Source organism: Rissa tridactyla, chromosome 2 (assembly GCF_028500815.1).
Source record: "Rissa tridactyla isolate bRisTri1 chromosome 2, bRisTri1.patW.cur.20221130, whole genome shotgun sequence".
Taxonomy (NCBI): Eukaryota; Metazoa; Chordata; class Aves; order Charadriiformes; family Laridae; genus Rissa; species Rissa tridactyla.
Window position 1 is genome coordinate 116,060,899 of NC_071467.1, and position 26,038 is coordinate 116,086,936.

The window sequence follows — 26,038 nt, forward strand, 5'->3', positions numbered from 1 at the left end:
GATACATTTTGCAAGAACTGGACGTATTTAATATGTATTGAACAGCACAAGAATAAATAAAAACCCCAAACACGTCCACGTAGATAGACTTGATGCATGAGATGATAACGATTGGTCCAATCATGCTTGTCAGTTGTTTGTGGTTTGTGGGCAATGGACGACACTCCAGGAAGCCAACAGAGCTGGGTGGCTGTTGCAGTTCCTCAGCAGCACTTCTCTGCAAAGTCGGGGAGCTGTAGAGAGCGAGGCGAGTCTCCCGCTATGCTGCCGGAGAGTCTGCGGGTAAGTGCGCGCTGCAAAGGTACTCAGCAGAGGTACTGGAGGCAGACATGCAGAGGGGAGTATTTTAGCCCTCACCTTGGAGAGGAGGAGGGAAATATTATCGAACTCAAATGAGAAGTCTGCAGATCTGGATGGGGCTTGACTGTTCCTGGTGGGAGGTAAGCTTAAAGCAAAGCTGGGAGGAAACTTTATAGGATGGAAGTTAAAAGTGCTTCAGGTTTTTAGTCCACTGCGGCAGCTGTGAATGTCAGATTTTGTGAAATATGTGGAAGTGAAGTAGAAGGTAGTTAAAAGTATATTTTGGGAGTCAGCGTTGCAGGAAGGGCACCTGGGATTCTTTTACAATAGCATCCACACTTTCATGATCCTTTCTGAAAATTAGTTTATTGAAAGAAAATGCAAACCAGAAAGACCCGAGTAGTGTTATTGGTTTTGACAATCAATCTTCAAACAAAGAATAAGAAGGAAATTTCCATAGTGCTTCTACTAGCTTTCTCATAGGCTTTGATACTCTTTCACAAAGAGTAAATTTTTCAAAATCATCTCAGATGCTGAGGATCATAAGTCCATCTAATAGTCAGAGGGTTGCCAGCTCTGCCTTCACTTCGGTGCTTTTAGAAACCTTCCCTGATGCTCTCAGACACTTGCAAAGCTCAGCAAGGGCAGGTGGTGAGTGGTTTGGTGTCCAGTTCTTGAGGGGCTTTGGACAGCTGGCTTAGCCACTGGTTATCTGCTCCAATACTGAATTTTACATCCCTGTTCTCCTGTCGCTCAGCGTGTACAGGAGGCCATTAGGAAGGCAACAAGGGAATCCTGGGTGACAGGTTTTTTCATTTTATTGATGTTGCGGAGCTTTCCTTTGTTAGCCAGAAAGAGCAGCTGAGTATCTTCCTCAGTGATCAGGGAAAAGAAAAGCGTGAACTGAGTAATACAGATAAATCATCTGTGGCTGGAGGATGGAGAAAAGTGATCAGAAGGTACACCAGCAAAAATGACCCGGGTCACCAAATGCAGACTGGTGTATGTGTATATTATTCTGGTAACTACACAGTGGTGTTCTGTTTGGACTTCTTAACTTTTCTGGGTGATCATGTATCAGGTGGGTTGTTTTTCCTTCCGTAGCAGCAGTGGCAGCTTTTTTTCCTCCTGTTGTGGACCCACAGCCCCATGTCCCTCCTGGTGAAAAGACAGAAAGTAGCAGAATTGTTTTTTCCTCTTCCACTTTGAACTGTACCATTGCAGTTCTCATCTTTCTGACAGCATTATCAGTTGACGCACACAAAAAAACTTACAGCAGGGAAAATTAGGCTGCAGTTTGAAAGGCATCAGATACTCCACAAAAACACCCATACACTTGCTGCTGTCCAGGAGCGTCTCACTACATAAGAACTTAAATCTCCTCGGTGTTCTTAGCACTCACGGAAAGGCATCGCTCCTTTGAGTATGCTGTTTATGTTTGCCCCCCCCCCCCCAAAAAAAAAAATGTATCTGCTGCTTTTCAGGTGATAAGCCAAACACAGACTCATCTTTCTGAGAGAACTGCTGCAAAAATCACCCGCAATTCAAAAGCGATGCTGAGAGTAGTAGGAAATGCGATGGCTGTTTTGCCTTGCTTTGTTACGTGATTATATGCTATAGAGTTGCACTTCATTTTGGTATGTAAAGGAACTGGCCTTTCAAGCACATGGTCAGAAGATTCTGCTCACCGTTTTATGAGTGAAAAAGCTAGCAATACCAATAACTGGATAAAATAGTTGGAGTCCTGCTATTGTTATGTATAGATTCATATAATGATGACGCTGTCATTACATCTAGCTGATCTTCACAAAGTATCCAAATACCTTTCAAAGCTAGACTGAATAAAGTGGCTATATTAATGAGCTGCCTGAGATTGTTTCTTACCACATCTTCTCCTCAGTCTAATGCAGAAATTTCTGCAGCACAATAGTTTATTTTGATAAGTTGTTGTGGTTTGCTTTAATAAATGTGCTGTGATGAATTTCCCTAAGAAGTAAGAGAGGCAATAGCTTGGGTCGAGAGATTGCACCCAATTTGCAGCTTTGTGGTAGTTCTTAGTTCAGGGTTCTTAGCCCCAGAGCCATCCCTGAGACAGGCCATCTCAATCACTTTGTCCTTATCTTGAAGAGTCTCTGGGAAGGGCAGTTGCTCATCATGATCTTCATTCTGAAACTGGGAGTAGTTGCTTTGAAAAGCAAGGCTAGGGCTGTGAAGGATCTTGAAGAGAAGAAATGGGAACAGATTGCCCAGAGAGGTGGTGGAGGCCCCATCCCTGGAGACATTCAAGGCCAGGCTTGAAGAGGCTCCAAGCAACCTGATCTAGTTAAAGATGTCCCTGCTTACTGCAGGGGGGTTGGGCGAGATGACCTTTAAAGGCCCCTTCCAACCCAACACATTCTATGATTCTGTGATCTTGTATAGGAAGTCGGTGTTGAGGTAGAGGATCCTCTTGCAGCATGGGCTGCTACATATGTATGGTGCGGCTGTCCGTATCAGCTGGACCTCCCTAAACTTCATGTCCCAGAAATATGTGCAGCTGCTGTTCAGCCTTGGTGTGACACAGGTGTCATGGACAGAGATCAGACCACCATTGGGTCTGCCTTCCAGGGAGTCATAGCTGATGGGAGGTTTTACATTTCGATTTACATCACAAGGTGACAAATATATTGGTGTGGTTTTACATGGGATTGCCCAGTTTGATCTCTCCCAGCCTTGTATGGCAGCAGCTGAGGCACCAGGCAGCCCTCGGCTTGGTGGTGGGAACACTGGGCTTCCTGCTGCAGCCTGGCAGAAGTGAGTGATTGCAGGTGTGTTGTTTCTGCTGCAGGAGATGGCATGAGGCCTCCAGCTCAAGCTGTGCATTTCTCAGAGCTTGCCTCTTTTCATTCACTGACCTACAGGGAAGGATAAACAGGTGAAGCAGTTTTTGGAAGAAAGGAAGAAGGGATTCCTTCCAGGTATTTGTATTCACAATCGGGGTTATTTAGAGCATATAAGAAGGTGTTAATTGGTATAGTTGGTATTTTTTTGAGGAAATTTTAAGACTAATAGCTATCAAATGATGAAGAGTGTGATGTAAAGGTGGTTTATTTAGGAGAAAAGTACTTGTCATCCTACAAAGAGCATTGCAATGACTTTATTTGCCATTCTGTGATGCCTTCCACGATGAAACAGTTTGCTCAGTGGATGAGGAGAAAGCCACGGACATCATCTACCTTGATTTCAATAAGGCACTTAACGTGGTCATCTTAATGACCTGTAGACAAGCTGGTGAGATACAAACTGGACAGGTGGACCACAAGATAGTTGGAGAACTGGCTAAAATGCTGAGCTGAAAGGGTGTTGGCTAATGGGTCAAAGTTGAACCAGCAGCTTGGCAGAGGAGGAGTTCTTTGGGGGTCAATACTGGGCCTGATACTATTCAATAAATACTACAGCTTTCAATAATACTATAGCTTTATAAAAATTTGGGAGGGCAGCATTGAATGCACCCTCAGCAAGTTTGCAGATGACAACAAAGTGGGAGGAGGGAGATGCTGAAAGGAAGTGCCACCAGAGACTGCAACAAGCTGGAAGATTGGGCCAGCAAGAACTGCATGAGGTTCAACAAAGGTAATTGTTAAATCCTGCACCTGGGACAAGGTAATCCCATGCAGCAGTGGGGGGGGTGTGTCTGGGAGGTCTGACTGCTTGGGGGGCAGCCTTAATGTGTGCCAGCAGTGTGCCCTTACAGCAATGAAAGGAAAACTTGTCATGGCCTGCATCTCCAAGAGTTTTTTTTTTTTAGCACCCGTTAGGCCACGCCTGGGATGTTGTGTCCAAATTTGGTCTTCCTGGTCCAAGACAGACACTGAAAAATTTGGAGTGGCAGAACCTCTGTTGCTGGAAATATTCAAGGCTCAAATCGATAGGACCATGGATAACCCGGTCTAAGGGCCCGGTTTCAACAGGAGGTTTGACCATAAAATCTCCAGAGATCCCTGCTGACCTGGATGTTTCTATGATTCAACAGCCACAATAGACACACACGGGGATGTGCACGAGGCTTTCTGCAGTGTCATGCAGAGGTACCAAAACTAGCTCTGGAGGAGCTAACTGCAGCGCTGAAATACTACAGCCTGTAAGCCTGGAAAACCAGGATAAATTTGACTGGAGGGAAGGTCACACCAACACCTATTTATCACCTATTTAAAGCTAGCTTAGATATTTCCTGCGTTCGGAATTGCACGCATACCTCAGACTCACATGGTAGCATGCATATCTTTTGCCAATGCCATACAGAAAAACTGCATGAATTCTACCCTTTTACCCCTAAAACAATGTGGGCAGGCTGCTTCTGAATCTGAAACAAAAAAGTTTAGGGCAAAAATACTTAAAAAAACGCATAAAAAAATACAATGCTGGAACCTCTCACCAGATTAATCAACTTCTTCCTAACCTAGAACCTTCTACACAACTGAAATTAAGTTCAAGTGAGGATAATATTAGATGTGGGAAGGGAAGGAGCTCAGATGCCCAATAACTTGTCTAGGGGAAACTGAATCTGAAAATTAAGTGGAGATAGCTTTTGATACAGAATTCATTATTTTATTGTCAGCTCACTGAACAGAGTGAACTTTTCTTAAGTGAAATTAAGGGGAAAAGAGTTTTAGCCAAAGTAAGAGGCATAAGGAAAATCTGGAGTGGATACTCAATAAGCATTGTTTTATCTGCACTTTTCAGCGTGCTAATGGTACTTAGCAGTGAATGGTGAGATCTCCCACCATGGGGGCTGTAGAAATCATTGAATCACTTTCAGTGATGGTCCTGGTTTGATGGTGCAGAGAGAAAAGAAAGCTCGTAATGGGAATCTCTCCTCAGTGAGTGTTCAAGACCAGGCTGGATGGGGCTTTGAGAAAACTGAAAGGTGTCCCTGCCCATGGCAGGGGGGTTGGAACTAGATGGTCTTTAAGGTCCCTTCCAACCCGAAACTTTCTGTGATTCTATGATTTCCACATCAGTAGCGCAACGAGAAACATTAACTATTATGTGCTTTATTTTCTTACTCTCACCAAATTCTTAACATTCACCGATTTCAACAGGAAAGATATTTTGGGGATATCTTTTCTGTGAAGATGTATTTGAATTAGTGCTTAATGTTCTAACCTCAGAACCAGAAGCAATAGGGCTAACGAGGCATGCTGCTGTGGCCAGTCTAACAAATCCTGCTGAGAAGCTAGAGGGCAGGTCACTGCCCTGCTGTGGCCATTTGCTCTGGGATCAGAGCTCATATCTGCACAGGGTATCTCCTACACCACACACGGTTGTATCCGCTTATGTTGGTGCTGTTTTGGGCTTCTCTCCAGCATGCTCTACTGACTCCAGGTGTATTTTACTATTTTTTTTTCCCTGTACATCTATCATGTAGGGCTCATAATATAATTCAGGACTGTCCTGTTAGTCTGTTTTCAGCTAAGAGGAGCTCATAAGAACTATAGTGAATAATGACGTAAAATATTTGGTGCTTATGCTTTCCAGTGATCGGAAAGATGTACAGAACATCAAATAACCTGGATGGAATTAAAAGAAGTTAGGCAGGGAAGCTAATTGATAATTTATTGGTTTCAATTCTATTTTTTATAGATTGGCCTAAAGACCAACCAAGCATAGGGGCCCAGTTGCATGGTGTCCTGTGCAACACCACAGCACAGGGCACTCCAAAACCAAATAAGCAGATTTGAACTGGCAAAACAGAATTATGGCCGCAAGCAGCATGGCCCAAGGTTTTCTTGGGAGTCCTGTGTCAACGAAATGGGGAGAAAGGCTAAGAGAAAGCAAGTTAGGAGGATGGTGGGATAAAGGGCAGTTGTGGGTACTCTTCCCACAGCCCAGAACAGCAGTCCTTACTGTAGGCGTTTCTACACCTGTCTGGCTGGACTCTCTGGCTGCATCCTTAAACTTTTCAGCTGAACTTAAAATAGGTGAAAGTCTTAAAAAAAAATGCACCGGTAATGAGCTTATTCCCAACACAATTAGCTTCACACTTCGGCAAATGCAATGAAGGTCTTAGTTTTAACACACATGCTTATCATTAGCTCAGAACAGAAACCTCCAGATTTAACAGCAAAAGGAACCGTTTCAGCCCAAGCAATTTGACGTAAGTGAGCACTTGCATGCGTACAGCACCTCGTTCCGTTATGCAGTCTTTAGCTGTGCCGATCAGGACAGGCTCTTGCAAATCAATGTACTTTATGAACGCAGCGTGGATCCATTCCCTTGCAGTAAATTCCTCATTTCTGAAAAAGACAGGAAGAACCCTGAATTCCCGTGTAACCCAACTGTAGCAGTGAAGTCACGTATTTCATTGTGCTTATGCCGAGGTAGGAAAACATCTTCGTTATCAGTCTAGCAGTACTGGTACTAAGCTTTTCTTTCTGTACTGCTCCTAGGCAGACACACTTAGAATAATGCAGAGAGGTTTGTTCCTCTGCCAACACAGACAATGCATTTTAACATACTAAATTTCATGAATAGCTGTATGTGTATATCCAGCATGAAACCGATCATTAGTAACATGATTTTTAACATGCGCTGATGATGACGTTTATATTACCTCTGCAGTCAGAAAGCAAACGAAATATACAATCTGTGAAAATAAAACAGTATTAGCAATTGCAGTAAACATTTTGAGGGTGAGTAGCAATAGACTTGTGCTGTAATCTCTTTTAAAAAGAAATCCTTCCTCATAACATGCTGCCTGCCTCAGCAGGCAATTAGTGAGAGGCTAGTATGGAATTCAAATTTCAGGATGAGCACTGTATTTTCAGGTGAAGGGAAGGGCTTTTTCTTCTCGGAAAGACATATATGCATATAGGATCAGCATGGTACTGCATATATGATTTCATTCTCTGCAGTCTAATGTCATCCTTATGGCAGGAGTAATGCATCTCCTCGTCAATCAGCTCCCCCCTCCATTTTTTTTTTATCCTGATGGGAACAAGCTCTGATAACGAGTGAATTGCTGTGCTGGACTCCCAATGAAAGGCGTATATCCTGAAAAACCTACTGGCATGCGACAGATGTGAACTAGTAAAATCCTGCAGAACAAGATAGTATTAAAGTTGGTGATAGGCGGCTGGAAATGTGCAGTTGTTAAAAATAAGTAAGACACCACATCAAAAAGGTCCATTTAGACTGGAGTCTGCACAGTTGTCTTTTGTATGCAGTTCGGATTGCTCCTCCCATCCTCAGTGACAAATACTGAGGCCAAAGCAGAGCGTCAGTAGAAAACAGAAGTAGGTATGGGGAAAGTTAGGCAAATTATTAGGGCTAGAACGGTTGTTTTCTGGATTTGTGATCTCTCCCCCGCACACTATCAAAGAAGTACAGCAGATTTTCACGGGGATTTAGATTTTGTTTTGTTTGCAGTACTTCTCTGTTGAAAGATCTGGATTATGGTAAGAGCTGAATAGAAATTTGAGGTGGCTTTATTGATACGCTATAATTCAACATGGAATGAGATACAACTTCCAAAGGAGGGAAAGGTAGTGAGATAGACCAAAGGGGAAAGAGACTTTCTCCACATCACTCTGCCTCAGGTACTTTTAAGCAAATTTCTTCTGAGTAATAATGCCCAGGGATGGTAGCTTGCAAAGTGGGCATTATTTCCCCTTAAATTGGAGAAGGGAACTCAGAGGAGGCCACCAGATGTATTTCCACTTTTCAGAGGAGCTTGAATTTATATCTCTGCTGTGCAAAGATGTGTGAAACGAGGAATTGCAAGTCTCATTTTTCTCCCTATACTTTTCCAAAATGTTATTTCAGATGTGTCGCAGGCAGTATTTCTCACTCAGAGGATGCCTTGCACCGCCTGGGTGACGGCCACAAATCACAACCGCTTCAGAACCCAGACAGAGATGTTTATAGAAACCTATTATCTACAAAACATTTTTGGCTGTTATTGATGCTGAAACTTTTTCATTTTGTAGATGATCAATATCTTTCTATTCAGGTGCTTGAAATAGTAAGGCACATTAAAAATATGAGTCAAAAATATAATTTTGTTGGTAGCAGCTAGAGTTACTTACTCTAACTACATACTGTCTTTCAGCTATTCCTATTAGCAGCTGATCTTTTGCTTAATGATAAATTGCAATTAACCTGCAATTAACCGCTTAATAACGGATCCAGCCAGTCTTGCATACTAGGACCAGGCCCATAGCTGGCACTGGGAGGGACTCTGAGCAGATCTGGGCTTTGGGTAAGGAGCACAAGATGCAGTGGATGATGTTCTCCCTGTATCTCATCCTTTTACGTAGGAAGCAGACAGTGCCCTTGCTTGAGGACACTGCTTTGACCCATGCTAAGAAAAAGCCTGAGGAACAGGTGACCAACACCAACCCCACAAGTACATCTGCTAAAACCGTTTCTTTCACAGTCAAGCGTACATGGCAATATGGGATTTTCCCCAGTTTAGGAAAGCATAGATTATATCAGATTAGCTGTCAAGAAACTGAACTTTGTTTAATCTGACCAGCCACCTGATACCTCTACTGCAGGATTTTGGAAGGTGGTTTCAGTGCAGTTTCCAGAAGACCTGACCACCGGATCTGCATACCTCCTACAGTCCACTTCTGAATTAACACTCAAAATCCTCGAGTCCTGGTGCAATAAATATAGAAAAGCAAACCACCTAGGTTGCCATGGTTATTCTGTGTACATCTCTGTGTTCGGAACACCTGAAAAATCACTAACGGCATGTATTATGCCTGAACGTAAAGGACACCGATCTCTTTTCTCAAGGACTTTTCACACAATCCAGAGCAAAGGAGTGCTGATGCCACTCAGATCTCAGGACAAGTAGTCCTTGAAATCTGGGCTGGACTCTCAAATATTATTAAACAGCCTTGGTCCATGACACTGTTGGTATAGTGCAAATTCAAACTAGGTGAAGGACTGATCCAGGTGATACAATCATACTGTGAAAACCCACTATCACACTACTTCTAGATTTGGCGGTGTTGCTAAGACCATCAGCAATTACTCATAACTTACAAAAAACACGCATTTCTAGCACCTGTTCTTAAATTCAGCTGGTGTGTGATGTTCGAAAATAACCGCATTCTGCCACCAGCTCAGTACATTACTAGTGAAAATCTAAACATACATCTTGAATCTATTCTTTGAACCATAGTGAGAGAAACATACTCCAGTGATTATACATGCTATTGCTAAATCTTGGGCAAAATTGCATCAATTTAGCAGGGAAATTTAATTGTAATCATGTGTATTAAGCTTTCTATATCTACCTAGAGCTTGACACTAACTTTATCTTAGATAATGGGATGTCCCAGACCATACTCTGATATTTCAATATTTGTTTTAATCCTGGGTCAGTGCAAGGATTGAAGATTTGCAGAATGCAAACATATGGAAAGAAGTCAACCTGGAAAGCCCCGTTTATGATGACTGCTTGGGAAAAAAACATTGTTATTTATGAACAATATAATGTAATTTTTATATGTATCGACAATGTGTATCAACAATATTATACATATTAACATATGTATTAACTTATTATAGGTATCAACAATATTATATAACTTGAAAAAACTCCACACATTCAGACGCAACCTGTAGTTCTTTAAGATATCTTGACTTTCTTCCCACTGTTAATGAGGATGTATTTATTCTAGAACAAGACCTACAAGAAGCCAAGACAACATGATTAACTCGAGAAGGTACAGGACTTGATTTAAGGATATCTTTGCTTTATATCTGTCTTTGAAACACGGAGATTTCATTTTTTTAGCTTTGGCACAGGGAGAATGATATGTATACCTTTCAACAGAGCTTTGAGATCAGCTCCAGAAAGATACTAGATAAGAGCTAAGCATTATTATTATGATCAATTTTTTATATTATCTGAACTGCTCTTTAGCTGTTAGCCACTGTAAAAATCACAAAATGCAAGAAGACAGTCCCCATCACATACCAGTCTGTTGTGAAGTACCACAGAACGGTACATCTCTTGTGTTTTCTTAACCAAATGTGAAGCAACAGGATGTAGTCAGTTAAAATGTTCTTATGTAAGATTATACGTAAATGTTGATTGTTAACACCATTTGTTTTCAAAACTGTTAAATACAACTGTGTGTTCCGACAGAAATGAGTTAAGCCAGCAGGAGGGCAAAACTGATCTTGCAGAGACTCCTCACAGAGACTCAGTCCTGCAGGAAGACATCTTGTACCACATGCACCATCCAGCAATCATCGCTGCCGATGAGCCTTTGATACTGACGTTTTATTAATAAAATCTCCTAGTTCCATTCTGCTAGCACCGTAGAGGTGTAGCAATGGCACCGAGTGCCAAGATCCAGATGCTGAGCTACAAGTCTTGGCAGAAAGCAGGACTGAGACGTGGTGCTGGGCTTTAGGGTGAGCTTTTTCTCATCCCTTACATTTGGATGTCTGTACTTTAACCATATCCAAACCCACACTTAGTCAGTTACAGTATAGATCACATTTTGCTCCTGTCCTACCCTGTTTTCTCAAAACACTCTTTCAAATGATCCCCTCTGCTCTGGGGAATAACCTTTCCAAATGAGCATCTTTGTCATCTGTGGGGCTTACACCTGTGTGTAGACTTGATCATTTTAGGCAGCAGAAGAATGTAACCCTTCAGAAACAGGATGCTTTGAAGACCTCCTCTGGCTAAGAAATAGCTGCGAATTGGGGGATCCTGTGATGCAACTAAAAATCTTCCTGAGGCTGCGGGCTTATGGGCAGCCCTGCCCTCACGTAGCTGAGGCTCATGTTTATCACTTCATTGTAGGCTTGAAGGAGGAAGTAAGGCAATGACTCTTTAAAGTATCAGGTGTTTTCCTTTTTGTTCTTAGAGCTTACACAAAATGAAGAGCCAAGTAAACAACACTTGAAGAGTGGAGATAAACCCTAATCTGTAAGCATACACAGAATGAACAAAAGCCTTGGTTTGCAATGCTTTTAAAACAATGTTTGCAACTTTAGAAAAAAAAAATATCTATTTGTCTGGTTGTTTTATTTTGAAGACATTTTAAAGCTTTTCTGCACAACTGTTTTCATCATTGTTATTTGTAATTTCCTAGTACAGGAAAACATTGTTCCTTCCTTTTTCATATTGCTATCCTGTAGTTCTACACTGGCTCCTAAAATTGGGAGGCAATTCTTTTTGTTTTCATCCATCTTCGTGTGTATGTTTCGTATCATCCAATCCCTGTAAAGACCAGAAGGATAAGTTTGTTCTCTTTTATAAGATACAGCTAGGATGGTAAGTAATTATTTTTAGGAAGGTTCCATGGTTTCCATTTTTGTGTAAAACCAGCGAAAAATCTCAAACAAAAGAGGACTAACTCAACATATTTTTCCATCCCACTTGTTCTTCAATAGGCTGGATTTAGACTAAGAAGTATCGGTATAATGATGACACAGCCTGCAAGACATGAGTCAATGAGCCAGGGAATGAGTTAGAGGAGTCACTGAAAGTTGTTTGAAAAAAGGTGATATCTAAATGTAAACACACACTTGATATTTCATATTTTTAATTTGCAATGTTTTCATTTAAGCAGAAGTTTATACTTCAAACTTCAGGTGTGTGTGGTTATTTTGAAATGAAGAGACTTCTGCAATTATTCTAGTGGCGTAGCCTACATTACCATAACACAGCATGAAATTAGAGCAAATTGAAAAACAATTACAGTGCTCTAAACAGAAAGCATCTCTGAGACTGTTTGTGAAACAAATGCACATTTTAAACAGACTTTTGTTAAATAATATTTGCATTTTGCACTGCCTCCAACCTAGACTAGTTCAATGCAGAAATGTCAGTTCTGACAAACACTCATTTTTCCATTTTATTAAGTCTGTCAAAACCAGAAGTCTTTGATTCGAATTGAACTTTTTTCCTCTCCAAATTCAAATGAAACTTCTTAGTTGGGTGCAATGCAGGCTGCAGACGCTGCTTCTGCAGAACCCAACTGTCAGAACACATGAAAATGTGTGTGAAGCCTGCCAGTCCCTCGGCAGACATACACGGAGGGATACATTTTGCAAACGCTTGTAGTACAGATAGTAGAGCTCACTGTTTGGCAGAGACTGTGAGTGGTCATTGTTTTAGACAAATCAGGGTGTTTGGGGGTTTTTATATCAGTTGATACAATGTTGATGTAACATAATGGTTACTGATGAACCTGGTTTGGAAAACAGTATGCAACGAAGGGAATGAGGCAGTGACAGGCTGGATTGCTAAATCAGGTGCAAACTAGAAACATGCATTTTACCACTGCCAAATGCGAAGTTGTTTATCTAAGAACCAAATAGGAGCACAATGCTGACGGAGGCAGTTCAGTGAGGAGCCACAAGTACAACTGGGATGAAGAGAGAATAAGTATCTTCTGTCTTTTATCTCTACTTATCTCCAGGTATCTATAGGGAAAGACAAAATTTAACAAAGGATTTTTAAATCTGAAGCAGATTTTTTTTTTAAACCAGAAGCACATACTATGCCTGGAAGCTGAGGCTGTACAAATTCTGTCTAGAAATGTGGTTCACCCTTTTTGTTTTTTTTTTTTTTTTTAAACAGTAGAATAATTAACAGTAAGATAAAAGAGAAACAAATTCCTGAAGGTTGGAATGAATATGCGTTGACTGGGAAAATTTTGACAGAGACCGCATAGTTTTTGTAAATGACACGCTGTGGCCTGAAGAGAGCAGTCCAGGGAAGTCCTGTGGGCTGTGCCGCACAGAAAGCCACAGGAAATGCATGTGATGGCCTTCGCCGCACTTGGTAACTGCTGAATCTTGAATGCACGAGAATCTTTTTGCTGACCCTATTTCTGAAAGAACCTGGCATTTGGCCTCTTGGCAATCTACCTCCTTTGTCAAACTAAAACACAGCTATTTTTGGCAATTGTCCCCAGGCTTGGCACCAGCAGATGTCTCTTTAACTGCTGTGGCATTCAAATGAAGTGGTTGACCATCATCATTGCCTCCTGGCTGTTCAAAGCACATGCCCAGCAGAAGTTTAGCCAAGTAGTGAGAGGCTTAACATAGAGTAAGACTAAACCTTGCTCCAAAATTTGAGCAATATCACTGGACTGGCAGTAGCTAGAGGGGCTAGGAAGGCACAGAAACAAGAACACCTCGTTGAGGAGAAACTCTCTGCCTTTGTATGCCCTCTATTGGCATTTCTACTTACACCAGCTGACACTGGCAAAGGGGAAGCATGGGGGAAGATCATTTCTTAGATAGCTTAATACCACTCGCAGTGGTCTCTTCTGTTGTTCCTCCTCTGCTGTGAGACATTTTCCGGCTCCTGGAGACTTCTGTATCTCATGTCTCCAGTGAAATTCTGTATATAGCCTTATGTCATATAATTAATTAGTCTCTTGTAAGACCTGCATTTGATCTCATTCCATGTGCCTCCTGTTAAATTCTGGCCAAAGGACTTGTTAGTTGTATTTCAGGTCAGTAGGTTATGGCTCAGTGAATGTCAGTACAATAGGAAACCTCATTTCACCAGAAAGCAGCGTTTCCTCTGTGAAACACGCCCTGTGTCATGTTATACTCTGTGTTCATCACGTAATGATGTTTCGGTGCGATGTCTCTAGTACTGGGGATCTGATAATCTCCTACCAGCTGCTGGTAGCTTTTCCCATGAAGTTTAATGAAAGTGAGATTTCCTGCAGCATCTTACAATGAAGGGATTTAGCAATGACTGCAGAATTCTGCAGAAACCTGCATTTCAGTGTCTCAGTTGCTCATTTGCAGACAGAAATAGGTCTCTCGCTGTCACGTTAATAGGAATGTCTGAGGAAAATATCAGTTATCTGGCTTCTGCTTATCTGTTCCTTGCTGCCTTCAGTTCATGTTTCACTGCCGGGCTCCAAAGGGTGACAGCGAGGTGTCCTTCCTCTCCACGTGCAGCCTTGATGCTGGGGCTGCTCGCACCAACCCACGTTTCCAGAGCATTGCCTTTTGGGCTGTGGCACTTTTTAAACTTTAAATATGCATTTTAAATTAAAACAGTGTGATAATGCCGCTCTTTAGAGACATCTTTTCGAATTAAAAGCCTAACAACTTGGGGAAACTGATGGAACAGCTATTGCTAATCCCTTCTGGCTTGCACAGTTGTGAAGCTGAAATGCAATATCTCAGAAACGGGAACAGAACTGGGAGGAACTCGTTGGTTTCTGATGCAAGAGCTGCAGTGTGCCAACCAGCAGCGCCTTTGAGAAAAAGCTCTTTCATTGCAACCCATTTTGCTTCTCATAATGCACTGGAATGAGTTGTCCGTGTAACTCTGAAACACAGTTTCAAGCAGAAAAGGTCAGTAAGTTCCAACACCCAACACATCAATTTGACGTATGGCAGTTATATTTATGTTGACTACAATAAAATATCTGGAGTCTTAGATGCGTTGGAATAGCTAGAGAATAACTGACTTTCCCATGTATAAAGAGATCTTGATAACTGTAGGTGCGAATGCTTAGAAATATTGCTAAGAAACAGCAAAAAATATCTGAGTTGCGTCACAGATGTTCATTCCCCATTGTGAGCAAAACCGGTTTATAAACTTTTATAAGTATTTCCTCTTTTCCGCAAAAGAAATTGCTGCTAAAGAATTTTTTTCCCATCACAGCTTTTGGCAGTACGTGCTACCTAAAAATGAAAATAAGCTGAAACACCAGTCGTACAAAGAGACAGAGGAACCACTTTGTGAAGTCAGCAACACTGCAACATTAAGAGAAAAACTGAAAAAACTCACTCATGAGAAAAACCCCTCTTGTATTGTGGGATTCACCGGTGAAATGGATGGCACACCAGAGTCAGTTTTAAATTATAGTTGGGGTAGCAGTAGCAGTATAACTGGGATAGTACAGAGCCCAGCACTGATCGGTTTCCCCCACTTCTTTTCTGTGACTGTAGTGTGGACATCCCCTTGATACTTTCATAGATACAAACGTGCTTCAGGATAACACCCTACCTGAACTCTTCCCCTCCCACATGATCTTGTAGTACTTAAAAATCCTACCAGAAGTTACATTTAGAATTATAAAATTATATTTAATCTCTCTTTGAAACAGGAATATATTAAAAATGTATAGCATACTTATTAAACTATTAACTTTCATCTAGCCTCAGCTCGGGCCAGGCAGGTTTATTTGCACTAACCCAGGATGTCCTTTCCTAACATTTTCTAACAGCCCTTTTTGTAACACCTGTTTGGCAAATATTAGATACGAAATGGCCCTGAGCACCAGGACAGCACTGCCCACGTGTCTGGCAGGATCTGAGCAGGATCTCTATGGAGGCTGGGTATCCATGGTGTTTAATCCATTACTCAGATAAACTGTCCATGGAGAAGGAGTTGACTGTCATGTGTGCAAAACTCATCTCTCGGTAACAAACAAAATTTGTAGCTTTGATAGAGCAGCATATGGTTATTATCTGGCTCTGGAAAGGGCAGATTTGTGTTGCAAATAAACAAACTGATGAATGAGTAGCAGAATTTGAACAATGTCTCTGATCTTCACTGAAAAAGCATACAGATGCTCAGAAGAGAGGACAACTAGTAACACAGAGAGCTCAAAACCACCACAATCATGTCATTTCTCTAACGATCTCTTCTTCCCACATATTACTAACTCATGCTAGCTAGGGTATGGCTAGCAACGTCTTAAGGATTAGAGCATCCTTTCCACCTAACCTTCTCAGCCGTTTTTCTCTAGGCTGGGGGACGTTTGGATAAAAACTCCTGGTTACAGCTTGTGCCAGCTATGAGATTCCAGGATTATCCCTTGAGCAAGATCTAGGAGGAAAGCTCTGCTGGCTTTTCGGGCGAGCCCTCTCATTCCTACCTTATCTTAGTCTTTATGTGTTCTTTTATTTCTAGAATATGTACAAGGAAGATTTCAGGAACATGACTGAAGAGAACAGGAACAGCAGTGACCCCTCCTCTGCCTTCACTCACAACACCACCATGAGTGCCATACTGATTACTGTCTACTCAGTTGTCTTTGCTGGAGGTGGTATTGGGTCCATCACAATGTCGTTTGTGCTGGTCAAGATGAACACTCTGTCCGTGACCACTACAGCCATCATTAACCTGGTCGTTGTGCACAGCCTCCTTGTCTTCACGGTGCCCTTCCGCCTGCACTACTATGTCAACAAGAAGTGGGTATTCAAGATGCCATTTTGCAAAACAGTGAGTGCAATGGTGCACATCCACATGTACCTGACCTTCCTATTCTATGTGATCACGCTGGTGATCCGGTGGCTCATCTTCTTTCAGTGGAAGATCAAGGTAGAGTTTTACAGGAAGCTGCATGCCATTGCAGCAAGCGCTGCTGTGTGGCTCTTCGTCATGGTCTTTGTGGTGCCAGTCTTGTACTTTGAGTATGGACGCTCAGGCTCATATGAAATTACAACATGCTTTATGTTCCACCAAGAACTACAGCAGGGGAGCGTGAGAGCCCTGAACTACACCATAATTGTAGTTGTCGCCTGCATTACTTGTGTCCTCTTGGGACTGCAGATTTTCATCCTGGTAAAAGTGTCAAGAAAACTTTCCACCTCCTTCTGGTCACACCAAGAGTTCTGGGCCCAGGTGAAAAACTTGATTTTTATCTGCGTCATCATAATTTGCTTCCTTCCCTATCACCTCTTTAGGGCCTACTACATACAGCACGTGAGTGAATTTGGCCAGTTAGAAAGCTACAATGAAGTTTTTTTGAGTCTGACTGCCCTCAGCTGTCTGGACCTGCTGTCGTTTGTGCTGAGTGGAAATCGCCTCTTTAAGCAAAAGATGGGTGTTCTCCGTAGCAGGTTGTCTTGCTGCTAGCATCCACATGGACCTGGACCTGGCGGAGCACCGTGCTGGACAGGCATGGCAAATCCACTCCTCAGCAAGTCAGCATGGGCACTGGAAACAGCGCAGCAAACTCGCACAGGGCTCTGCGCAGCTGCTCCCCGAAATAATGGGGCAAATTGCCTCCAGTGTCACAGGTGGTAAACTGTTGGAGTACTTCTGGGATTTCCTCATCACGCTACCTACTGGGTTGCAGATGCACCTGGAAGAAAGGAAGGAAAGGGCACGGGCTTTTCTGTCTTACTATGTTTACATCAAAGTTTGTGAAGTCAAAGGCAGTAGGAAGAGACTTCAAGGGAATTTGCAAAGTATGTAGAAACACAAAGAGAAAAGCAGCTTTTTATGGAATAAAGTACAGATTTTTGAAACATAAAGATCTATGTAATTTTCCGCATATATTTCTTATTTATTTCCCACAAGGTCTCATAAAAACCAGGGAAGCTATTGCTCCTCCTGAGTAGGTCTGTTCCTTCACTGTAAAGACAAGTGTAACTTTCTAAGCGAACAATTATACCAACTCTTTAAAAACAAACCAGAAACAAATACTTATTTTGTAAAAGATTTTCTCAAAATCACCTTTTGGAGATGGTATCATTGCAGCAGAAAAGAGTTTTGTTCTCTTTCCCACATTATGAAAATGTTTCTAACTACAAAAATTTCACGTTGTTACTGAAATGAACATTGTGAGTTCAAATAAAAGCATGTATTTTTATTTACGGAATTGTTCAATTTAAAAAAATATTAAACAGTGATGATCATTTTATTTAGATCATTTAGACAGCAGTTGTCTTCTCTTCAAAAGTCAAATATTTTAGGTGTCCAAGGTAACAATGACTTTTTTTCTCATATGTTGACTTTGTGAAATTCTGAAGTTTATAACTAATTACTCACAGTATGTTTAGCTTCAAATCAATTCTATAAATTTAGTACTCTGCAGTAGTAGAAGAAATTAAAACGTTACTGCTTGAATTGGAGGGATGGAAAAAGGTAATAAACCTGGTATAGCGAAAAAGCTTATTATATCTTAGTGAGGCATTGTGAGCTGCTATCTCTAAAGACAGAATCAAATTCCTCTTAAAAAGAGCAAAACTTCAGCAGAATAATTTTGTGAAAGACATTCAGGCTTTCATAGCTCATCTACTTTACACTCATCCCCAAAAGAGAGTATAAATTCCTGACTTCTGTAACCCAGCAGCAATGGCTAATTTATCTTTCTTCTTCTTGCCATCCGCTTAAGGTCACATTTTTTCATCTAGAGTCAGTGGAATAATATTTTAATCATTTGAAAAATTAGAGGTTATCAGCTGATTGATTTCCCGCGACAGTCTCTCCTCGTGATGCTGTTGAAGGCCACCTTTTCATATTTCAGATTATTTCCATTCCTTTGTACTTTACTTTCAACACCTCGTGCTCATCAGACAGAAAGCAAATGGTGATTAAAATCAAATAATTCATTTTGCTGTACCTGTACAATCTTACTGCTATGCTTGTGTCTTTTTGTCCCACCAAAGATGGTTACTTTATAGATGGTTGCTTTTACTTTCTATAGTCTGTCTTCCTTGTCTTCCTTCTGGCTTCAAGCTCCTCTGTATGTCTCAGGAGGTCTGATCATGAGAAAGTATTTTCAGGTCGGAGTGTAAGTAATGCTATATAACACTGTAAGTTGGAAATCACTGAAGTTCATAACAGAAGTGAGGTGTGGGGGTGCTCTCATGGACTACCCTTGGCAAATAGCCTGAGTCACAACAGCTGTTAAGACAGCAATGTGAGAGCTTGCAGTGTGTGTGGATCTGAGCCAAAACTGTCTGAGAAGGTGTTTGCCCCAAAAGGGTCACAGCAAAGAGGAAGATGACTACCAGCCAGATTCAACAGTAGTCGGGGAACTACGGAGACTTTCATAACATGGAAAGAGTCAACCTGAATGTGTAGTTCACTACTGGTTAATCATGTGTCGTTGAGAAAGCAACAAACTGCTCTGATCCAGATTTGTTTTAAAACTACAAGAGCAAATCAGTTTTGCCTTGTGGAGGGAGATTAAGACGGAAAACGGCACAACATTTTTGTTTCCTCCTATGGCAACATCTTTGGTGGAAGAAAATACCTTGTGTGTGTTCTGTAGGCACTGCATACCTTTGTAACACTATGTTATAACCCTTCTATCATAATAAAGTTGTTAACAAGCAAAATAACTATGTGCTGAAAAAGTTAAGCAAGTTCTTCCTGCAAATGTGTGTATAAATGAAAAGCATTTTGTATCTGAATTTGTCAAAACTTTCAAAAAATAAAACATATGTATACAAACAGTATCTCCTGGCCATACAGCTTAACCAGTCTTGTTCATATATGTGTTAAAATCACAAGTTGTTTAAATCTTGTAAAAATGTACACATTTGTGATACCCTGTACTATAGCATCACAAAAAAATGCTAGATAGTGGGGGTTTTTTCCAAATAAAAATCGATGATAATGATGTTAATGCTAAGTCAGAATGATAACGAAGAGGGGTGCAATTCCATGCTTTAAGTTGGTGATACTATTCAACACCAAGTCATGCTTTTTATGGGACTGTCTACGCCAACTTTACATCTGCCACTCATCTTGCTTTGTGAAAGTTACTGCCTGGCAGAGAAAGTCTGCCACTGCCCTGAGAGAATGAAATCTCGGTTAACACCATCAGGAATTGCCCTGCCAGGTGGTGGCAGAGGTGATGCTTCCAGCAAGGGTGCCGACAGGGCTTGCGGGGAGGAACGGTTGCGGTCCCTCCAGCCTCCCCTTGCTTTACCTCTCATCAGCTTCTTGCTCTGTCCCACCCCCCTGGGCACCTTCCCTGTTCGTTTCTCCCAGGAGGGATGAGGAGGGGTGCAGGTGCTGCCAGGCAATGCCACAGAAGGAGAAGAGTCTGAATAACTCCTGAAGACGAAAATGTAGACCAGGCCAGAGCAGCATCCGAAATGTAGGCAAGTGGCTCCTGGGACTAGGGATGGCAGAGGCAGTGATGGGGAGCTGCAGACATGCAGGAGATGATCTATAAAGGAAGGGGGAATTTCCAGTTACCGTCATCTGCATGGTTAGAGGCAGAGATTAGATATTTTGCATAATACCTGCCTACTCTTTTCTGTCATTTTGCAAAGTAACTGGAAGTCATTTTGAGAAATGGCGGCAAGATTTTAGTCATTTTACAAAATGACTGGTTTCACAATATGACTGTAGCATATGTCAGAAATTGGTGCAAGAGCAGTTGTACATTAGAGGGAGCTGAATTAGATTTCTCTGCTTGCTAAGTAATCATTCCTGAAGATGCCTCAGGACTTTGAAGTTAAATTTAGAGAAGAACTATACAAAAAATGTAAGAAATGCTCCAAGTACACGATCCCAAAGACAGACCATTGTGCAACTATTGCTGAAATAAAGAAGACAAAACAGAATCCTAGGTCAAAATTGAGACATGAATACTATTTACTTACAAAGTATGGAGAACCTACTCTTTCTGTTTTTTTTTTAACTCAAAGTGTATACATTGCTGCTTTCCTGATTTAGATACACAGCATTATTGCTAATAAACTGCTTGTTATTTCCCTCATTTCAGATATGAAATTTTACTATGTGGAGACACTGAGAATCTGATTAAGAGGAGGCAGATGAAAGAGGAATCTCACACATATTATGTGAGCATGAGGATATGTATGATATCATCAAAAAAGCACATACGGTTTCTGGCCATGGTGGCTGTGACTGTATCACGAAACACGTGTTGTCTAAGTGCACAAACATCACCAGAGATGCTGTTGAGCGCTTCAAATCCTTCTGTGTAGTGTGTCAAGAAAAAAGAAGGCACCACTTGGAACCATTTGCTCCCTGGTCTGTTCTGAACAAGGAGCACTTAGCACAGGGACTATTCAATAAATGTATCAATGTATTGACTTTATCAACATGCAGTCCATGTGTCTAGGCATCTTGAAGTGGATAATGGTGTAGCAGGACTGCATCACCAAATTTTGTGTTCTCCATCCACTTAGGTAAAAAAAAGCATCTGAGGTGGCTCTACAGCTTCTTGATGCCTTTCTCACTTCTGGAGCCCCTGATGTATTGCAGGGTCATGATGGAACAGAATTCACTACTCACGTCACACAAGAACTAAAGTATTTGTGGCCTCAGCGCAGCTTGGTGCATGGAAAACCAGCACACTCTCAAAGCTAAGAACTAGCAGAGCATCCAAACAGCAATGTTAAGGAGATGCTCATGGAATGGATGGTAGACAATAATTAGTGGGACTGCTCTATCGGAATATACTTTTTGCAGTACAGTAAGAATTCAGCTCACCACTCGGCAATAAACTGTGCACCGTACTCAGCTCTGTTTGGAACAGATCTCAGGTATAGGCTCACCTCAACCTCTCTACTATTGGTTATCACCAACTGCCTAATGACTGAGGAGGACCCGGTCTCTGTGCTGACCGCCCCTGCAGCATTTCCTGTCCCCACAGCCCACACAGCACCAGAGGACCCCATTGGTGGTGCTGGTAGAGCTGAGGCTGCAACAAGACTGCACCTGGATCTCCACCAGATGAAATTCACCCACAACCTCAGAAGCCTTCACCAACACAGAGCATACAGACACAGCTTTTTGCCACCAGAGTCCATGGCCAGCGTACAACCACTAGTTACCCCAAACTCCAAAACTGACCTCTGTTTTCACCAGCAGGCTGATGAAACATGAACAGACCAGGCTAACCAGGTAGAACAACATGGGTTGACATCTGAGACAAGAAGGCATGGACACATCAACATCCAGCTGGCAACAATGGAGATGATGTGACTGTCCCAGGAAGGACCAGCAAGAAAGTGGACTGAAATGTTACAGGGCAAAATGTAAGTGTCAACAGCCTTTGTCAGCATTGTCTCAATCATGAAAATAATTGTGAGCTCAGTGGGAAAAAATTCTACTTTATGTGTTTTACTCAACCTTACATTTTGATCTTATATCGTTTTTAAGGAATTTACATGTGCAAATTAATGTAACAAGTTATTTTTTCCAAAAATTAACTTTAAAAGTGAGAAATAATAGTTCTCTAATTTACCGGTTTGTATGTCTGGAGGAGAGGAAGGGGTGAGGGAAGGAGGCTATCGTTTTCTTTGGCAGAAACTGGAACAACCTCAGCCTACAAACACTAAATCCCCCTTCCTCCCTGTCAATGATTACTCTTCCATGATAATACATAATCATGGTATTGTTTATGTCACCCTGCCACGGTGAAGGAATTAGAAACTGATATACTTTGGTTTTGTATTGACTTTATTACAAATGTCTTTTACTGCATGAATTAATTTCATTAGGGAGCAGAGTTAATTGGCGTAGCTGTTTCTCATTACTAATGTAACCCATATATATGCACAGTCTCATTAGCCCTGCTGTTATCTCCTCCATATGCAATCTTCTAATGAAGAGGCAATTTACTGTAGCACCGCTCTGGTATTCAAGAATATGGTCCTTTCAGTGCTGCTGAGTGGATGTCGCACACTTTCATGCATTTGTCTCAACAATAATCGACCTGGAAACTCAGTCACAAATAAAATAATGAAAAATAATCACAGGTGGAGTTCTCATTCTGCCCACCACTAACAGCAGACTGCAAACCCAAGCTGATGCCTCTTTCACAGAACAGTATTAATGTTCAGTGGATTCGGCAGTTTGAAAGTCTGAGCCTTCTCAGGTGCTTCAGGAGGGCACCAGTGGGGTGTGCAGAATAAACAAAGTTGGCAAACACCACCAGCAAACCTTTCACCCCAATGCATGTGAAGTACAGGAAGCAGCAAAATTACAAGAACCGATGAAAAACATGACGAGTGAAATTGGATGGTAAGCAGTTAGTTCACAGACAAATAAGTAACGCCAAGCTGTGAGACAAAAATGAATCTGCAAGAAAAATCTCAGCTGTTCTGTGATTAAATATCCCAAACTGGTCACTCGTGGGCATATTTAACTATACAAGGGACACACACAAAAGTGGTAACAGAGGCATATGGAAAAATACAGCATGAAATACATCACCATAACAACACCTTTTACAAAAGTGTGTAGGAGTGTGAAACCACTGCAGTTACTGGTGAAGTGAAAATGAGAAAAAAAATAATAATTACGTTGGACCAAAGTGGTTTCATGTATTTTAATGTCAAGGAGTATTTTTGCTATAACAGAAAACCCCTGAGCTGTTAAAATACTAGCAAGGACAAAATCTTATTCTGGAGGTCAGAAGGTGTGAAAGCGCAAATGGTAATTTAGATTTGTTTTACTAAATGTTCCATATTAATAATTGCTGCAAGTTAGTTACTATTTTTAGTAACCAGATTTAGTAACTTGAACTTTCGAGCTGTGAACACAAAGTAAAGATCTGGAAGGGAGGTTCACCTCTGCAGTATTAAGACGAGTTAAAATCACAGAATCACAGGAAAAAATAGATTGTAAGAGATGTCTCGAGGTCATCTAGTCCTATCCCCTGCTCAAAGCATGGCTAAACTCAAAGTTGGATGAGGTTGCCTGTGACAGCGTCTGGCTGTGTTTTGAAAATCTTTAAGGGTGGAGACTCCAAACACCTTCTATGTGCTCCTGGAGTAACCTATATGCCAGAAAAGCATTCTGAACATATTTCTTTTTTTTTTTTTTAATTTTTCCAAACAAAAGTTCTCAGTTTGAAAAGATTCCTATTTTTTTACATTTTCAGAGCATTTCAACTGTTTCCTTCAAAACTGCATTTTTCTTCTCTCTATTGGGTCCGGCTGGGATGGAGTTAATTTTCTTCATAGCAGCCTGTATGGTGCTGTGTTTTAGATTAGTGACTGAAACAGCGTTGATTGATAACACACCGGTGTTTTAGCTCTTGCTGAGCCACGCTTGCGTAATGCCAAGGCCGCCTCTGTTTTTCACTCTGCCCCTCTTGCCAGTGGGCTGGGGGTGGGCAAGAGGCGGTGAGGGGGTGCAGCTGGGACAGCTGACCTGTACCAACAGAAAGGATGTCCCATACCGTATAATATCATGCGCAGCAATAATACTGGCGGGGGGGGGAAGACATGGACTTTTTCCAAATTATCCATTGCTTGGAGACTGATTGAGCATCAGCCTGCTGGTGGTGAGTGATGATTGCTTTTGCATCACTTAATTATTCCCCCCCGCCCCGCCTTCACTTATTGAATTCTCTTCATCTTGAGCCACAAGTTCTCTTCTCTCTTGTGCCCTTCCAGTTCTCTCCTCCATCCATCTGGGGGAATTGAGTGAGCAATTGGGTGGGAGCTTAGCTGTCAGCCAGGGTCAACCCATCACACTTTAAGATGCATTTTTAAAGAAGAAGTTAAAAGACTGTAAAAAAAAATTTAAATTGCTGGTTTGGATTACACCGAGGAGATTTAGTTTAGAAAATAAAACTGGATTTTGATACAACCTTATTTTTATTCAAATTGTTAAATTTTGAACATGCGAAGCAAAAAATCCCCAAGGCTCAAACAGGAAAAATCTATGTTATTTATTCATTTTAAAATCATGAGGATTTTCAAGAATCAGGAGGATCTAACAAGCGACTTTTAAATCAATTCATTTTTAGCTTCTCAAAGATAACAGCTGACTGATACTGGCTAACAATGGTTTGAAAGTCATGTCTAAAACCATGCTTAGTGAAAAAGAAAAAGAAACAAGACAATTAATTGCCTCTTTCACTGTCCTCCTTTGAACTGAGGACATAATCACCGCATTTATTTTTGAGAGTTTACATCTTCTGATGCAAAGGAACTTAACTTCAAATTTCTAGATGAATTGGGCCTTCAGCTTTACAGCTAAATAGAATGGTTTTAAAGGTGCTTATTTCTATTAAACCTATTTCCACTATTTTTTACATCGAAAATGTACAATTGAAACACATAAATCTATGTACCTTTGAAACATGTAAGTAAACTCCTTCCCTGATTTTCATTGGCACTTTGGATCAAATTATTAATCGTGTTTAAGGCAGCTTTTTCTCTCTCAGATTTAAACAAAATATATCTTCAAAGAGGTCAGGATTTGCTTCGAGGAAAAGTATGTCCTCTTGAAAAGAAAATCTTCCCCTGAGCTTATTTCTCATAGTGAGTAAGTAGCTGCTGAAGGGATGTTAGGTATGGTTGGAGTAGGTAAAGGAGTGTGGTACTTGGACCATGGAAAATCTTCTCAGGCAAGTGCGTGCAGCCGCAGTTATCCTGCAAGGAAAACACTTTGGGAATCAAATCTGTAGCATGGGTCAGTGATAACCGTGGAGAAACAAACACCTGCCCCATCATCCTTGGAAGGCAGCTGTAGGATGCTCAGGCCAGTACCACCCAGAAGGCTTTTATACGAACCTCCAAGTGAGAAATAGTAGTGATATGGCAGTGAAACGTCTGTGCTGGTTTTTTGGCTTCTATTTATCTCGAAGGTATACAGGAAACATACCAAAAAGCATTGTGATTTATAAAACTTGAGTTGGCTTTAGCCAGTCCTATCATCCTCTGTGAAGTGCTATCGCCTTTTTTTCTCACAGGTATTTAAAATGGGAGTTGAGCAAGGACTTCAGGCCCTTTTAATTATTTCACGGTCCAGATAACTGCTTTTCCCTACCCTCTCAGGTCCCGGAGGGTACCTGTCTGACAACACTGTCACTGAGCAATAGGAGATTAGTTAGGCAGGTTTGCAAGGATGCTAGTAGCCCATCAGCTAGGATTAAAGAAACATCAGCTCCTCCTTTTAATTCTTGCCAGAATGTATATCTACCCCGTGGATTAACCTCCACATGAGTACTGCCACAGAAGCCTTTTCAGACTTGCAGCAGTCCAACGTGGGCACCATCAAATTCTG

The 26,038-nt window shown here is 41.4% G+C and overlaps 1 protein-coding gene across 2 annotated transcripts; it reads left to right on the forward strand.

Moving 5' to 3' along the window:
• Positions 1–236: 236 nt before the first annotated feature.
• LOC128905607 (probable G-protein coupled receptor 141) lies at positions 237–17,907 on the forward strand. 2 transcript variants are annotated; one of them, XM_054191909.1, is made up of 2 exons: positions 237–282; positions 16,211–17,907. In XM_054191909.1, exons 1-2 carry the CDS (start codon positions 262–264, stop codon positions 17,156–17,158), a joined length of 969 nt encoding a protein of 322 aa, XP_054047884.1. In that variant the 5' UTR covers positions 237–261; the 3' UTR covers positions 17,159–17,907. The 2 variants fall into 2 exon arrangements, with proteins under 2 accessions (XP_054047884.1, XP_054047883.1); XM_054191908.1 differs by lacking the exon at positions 237–282 and adding an exon at positions 323–440.
• The last annotated feature ends 8,131 nt before the right edge of the window (positions 17,908–26,038 follow it).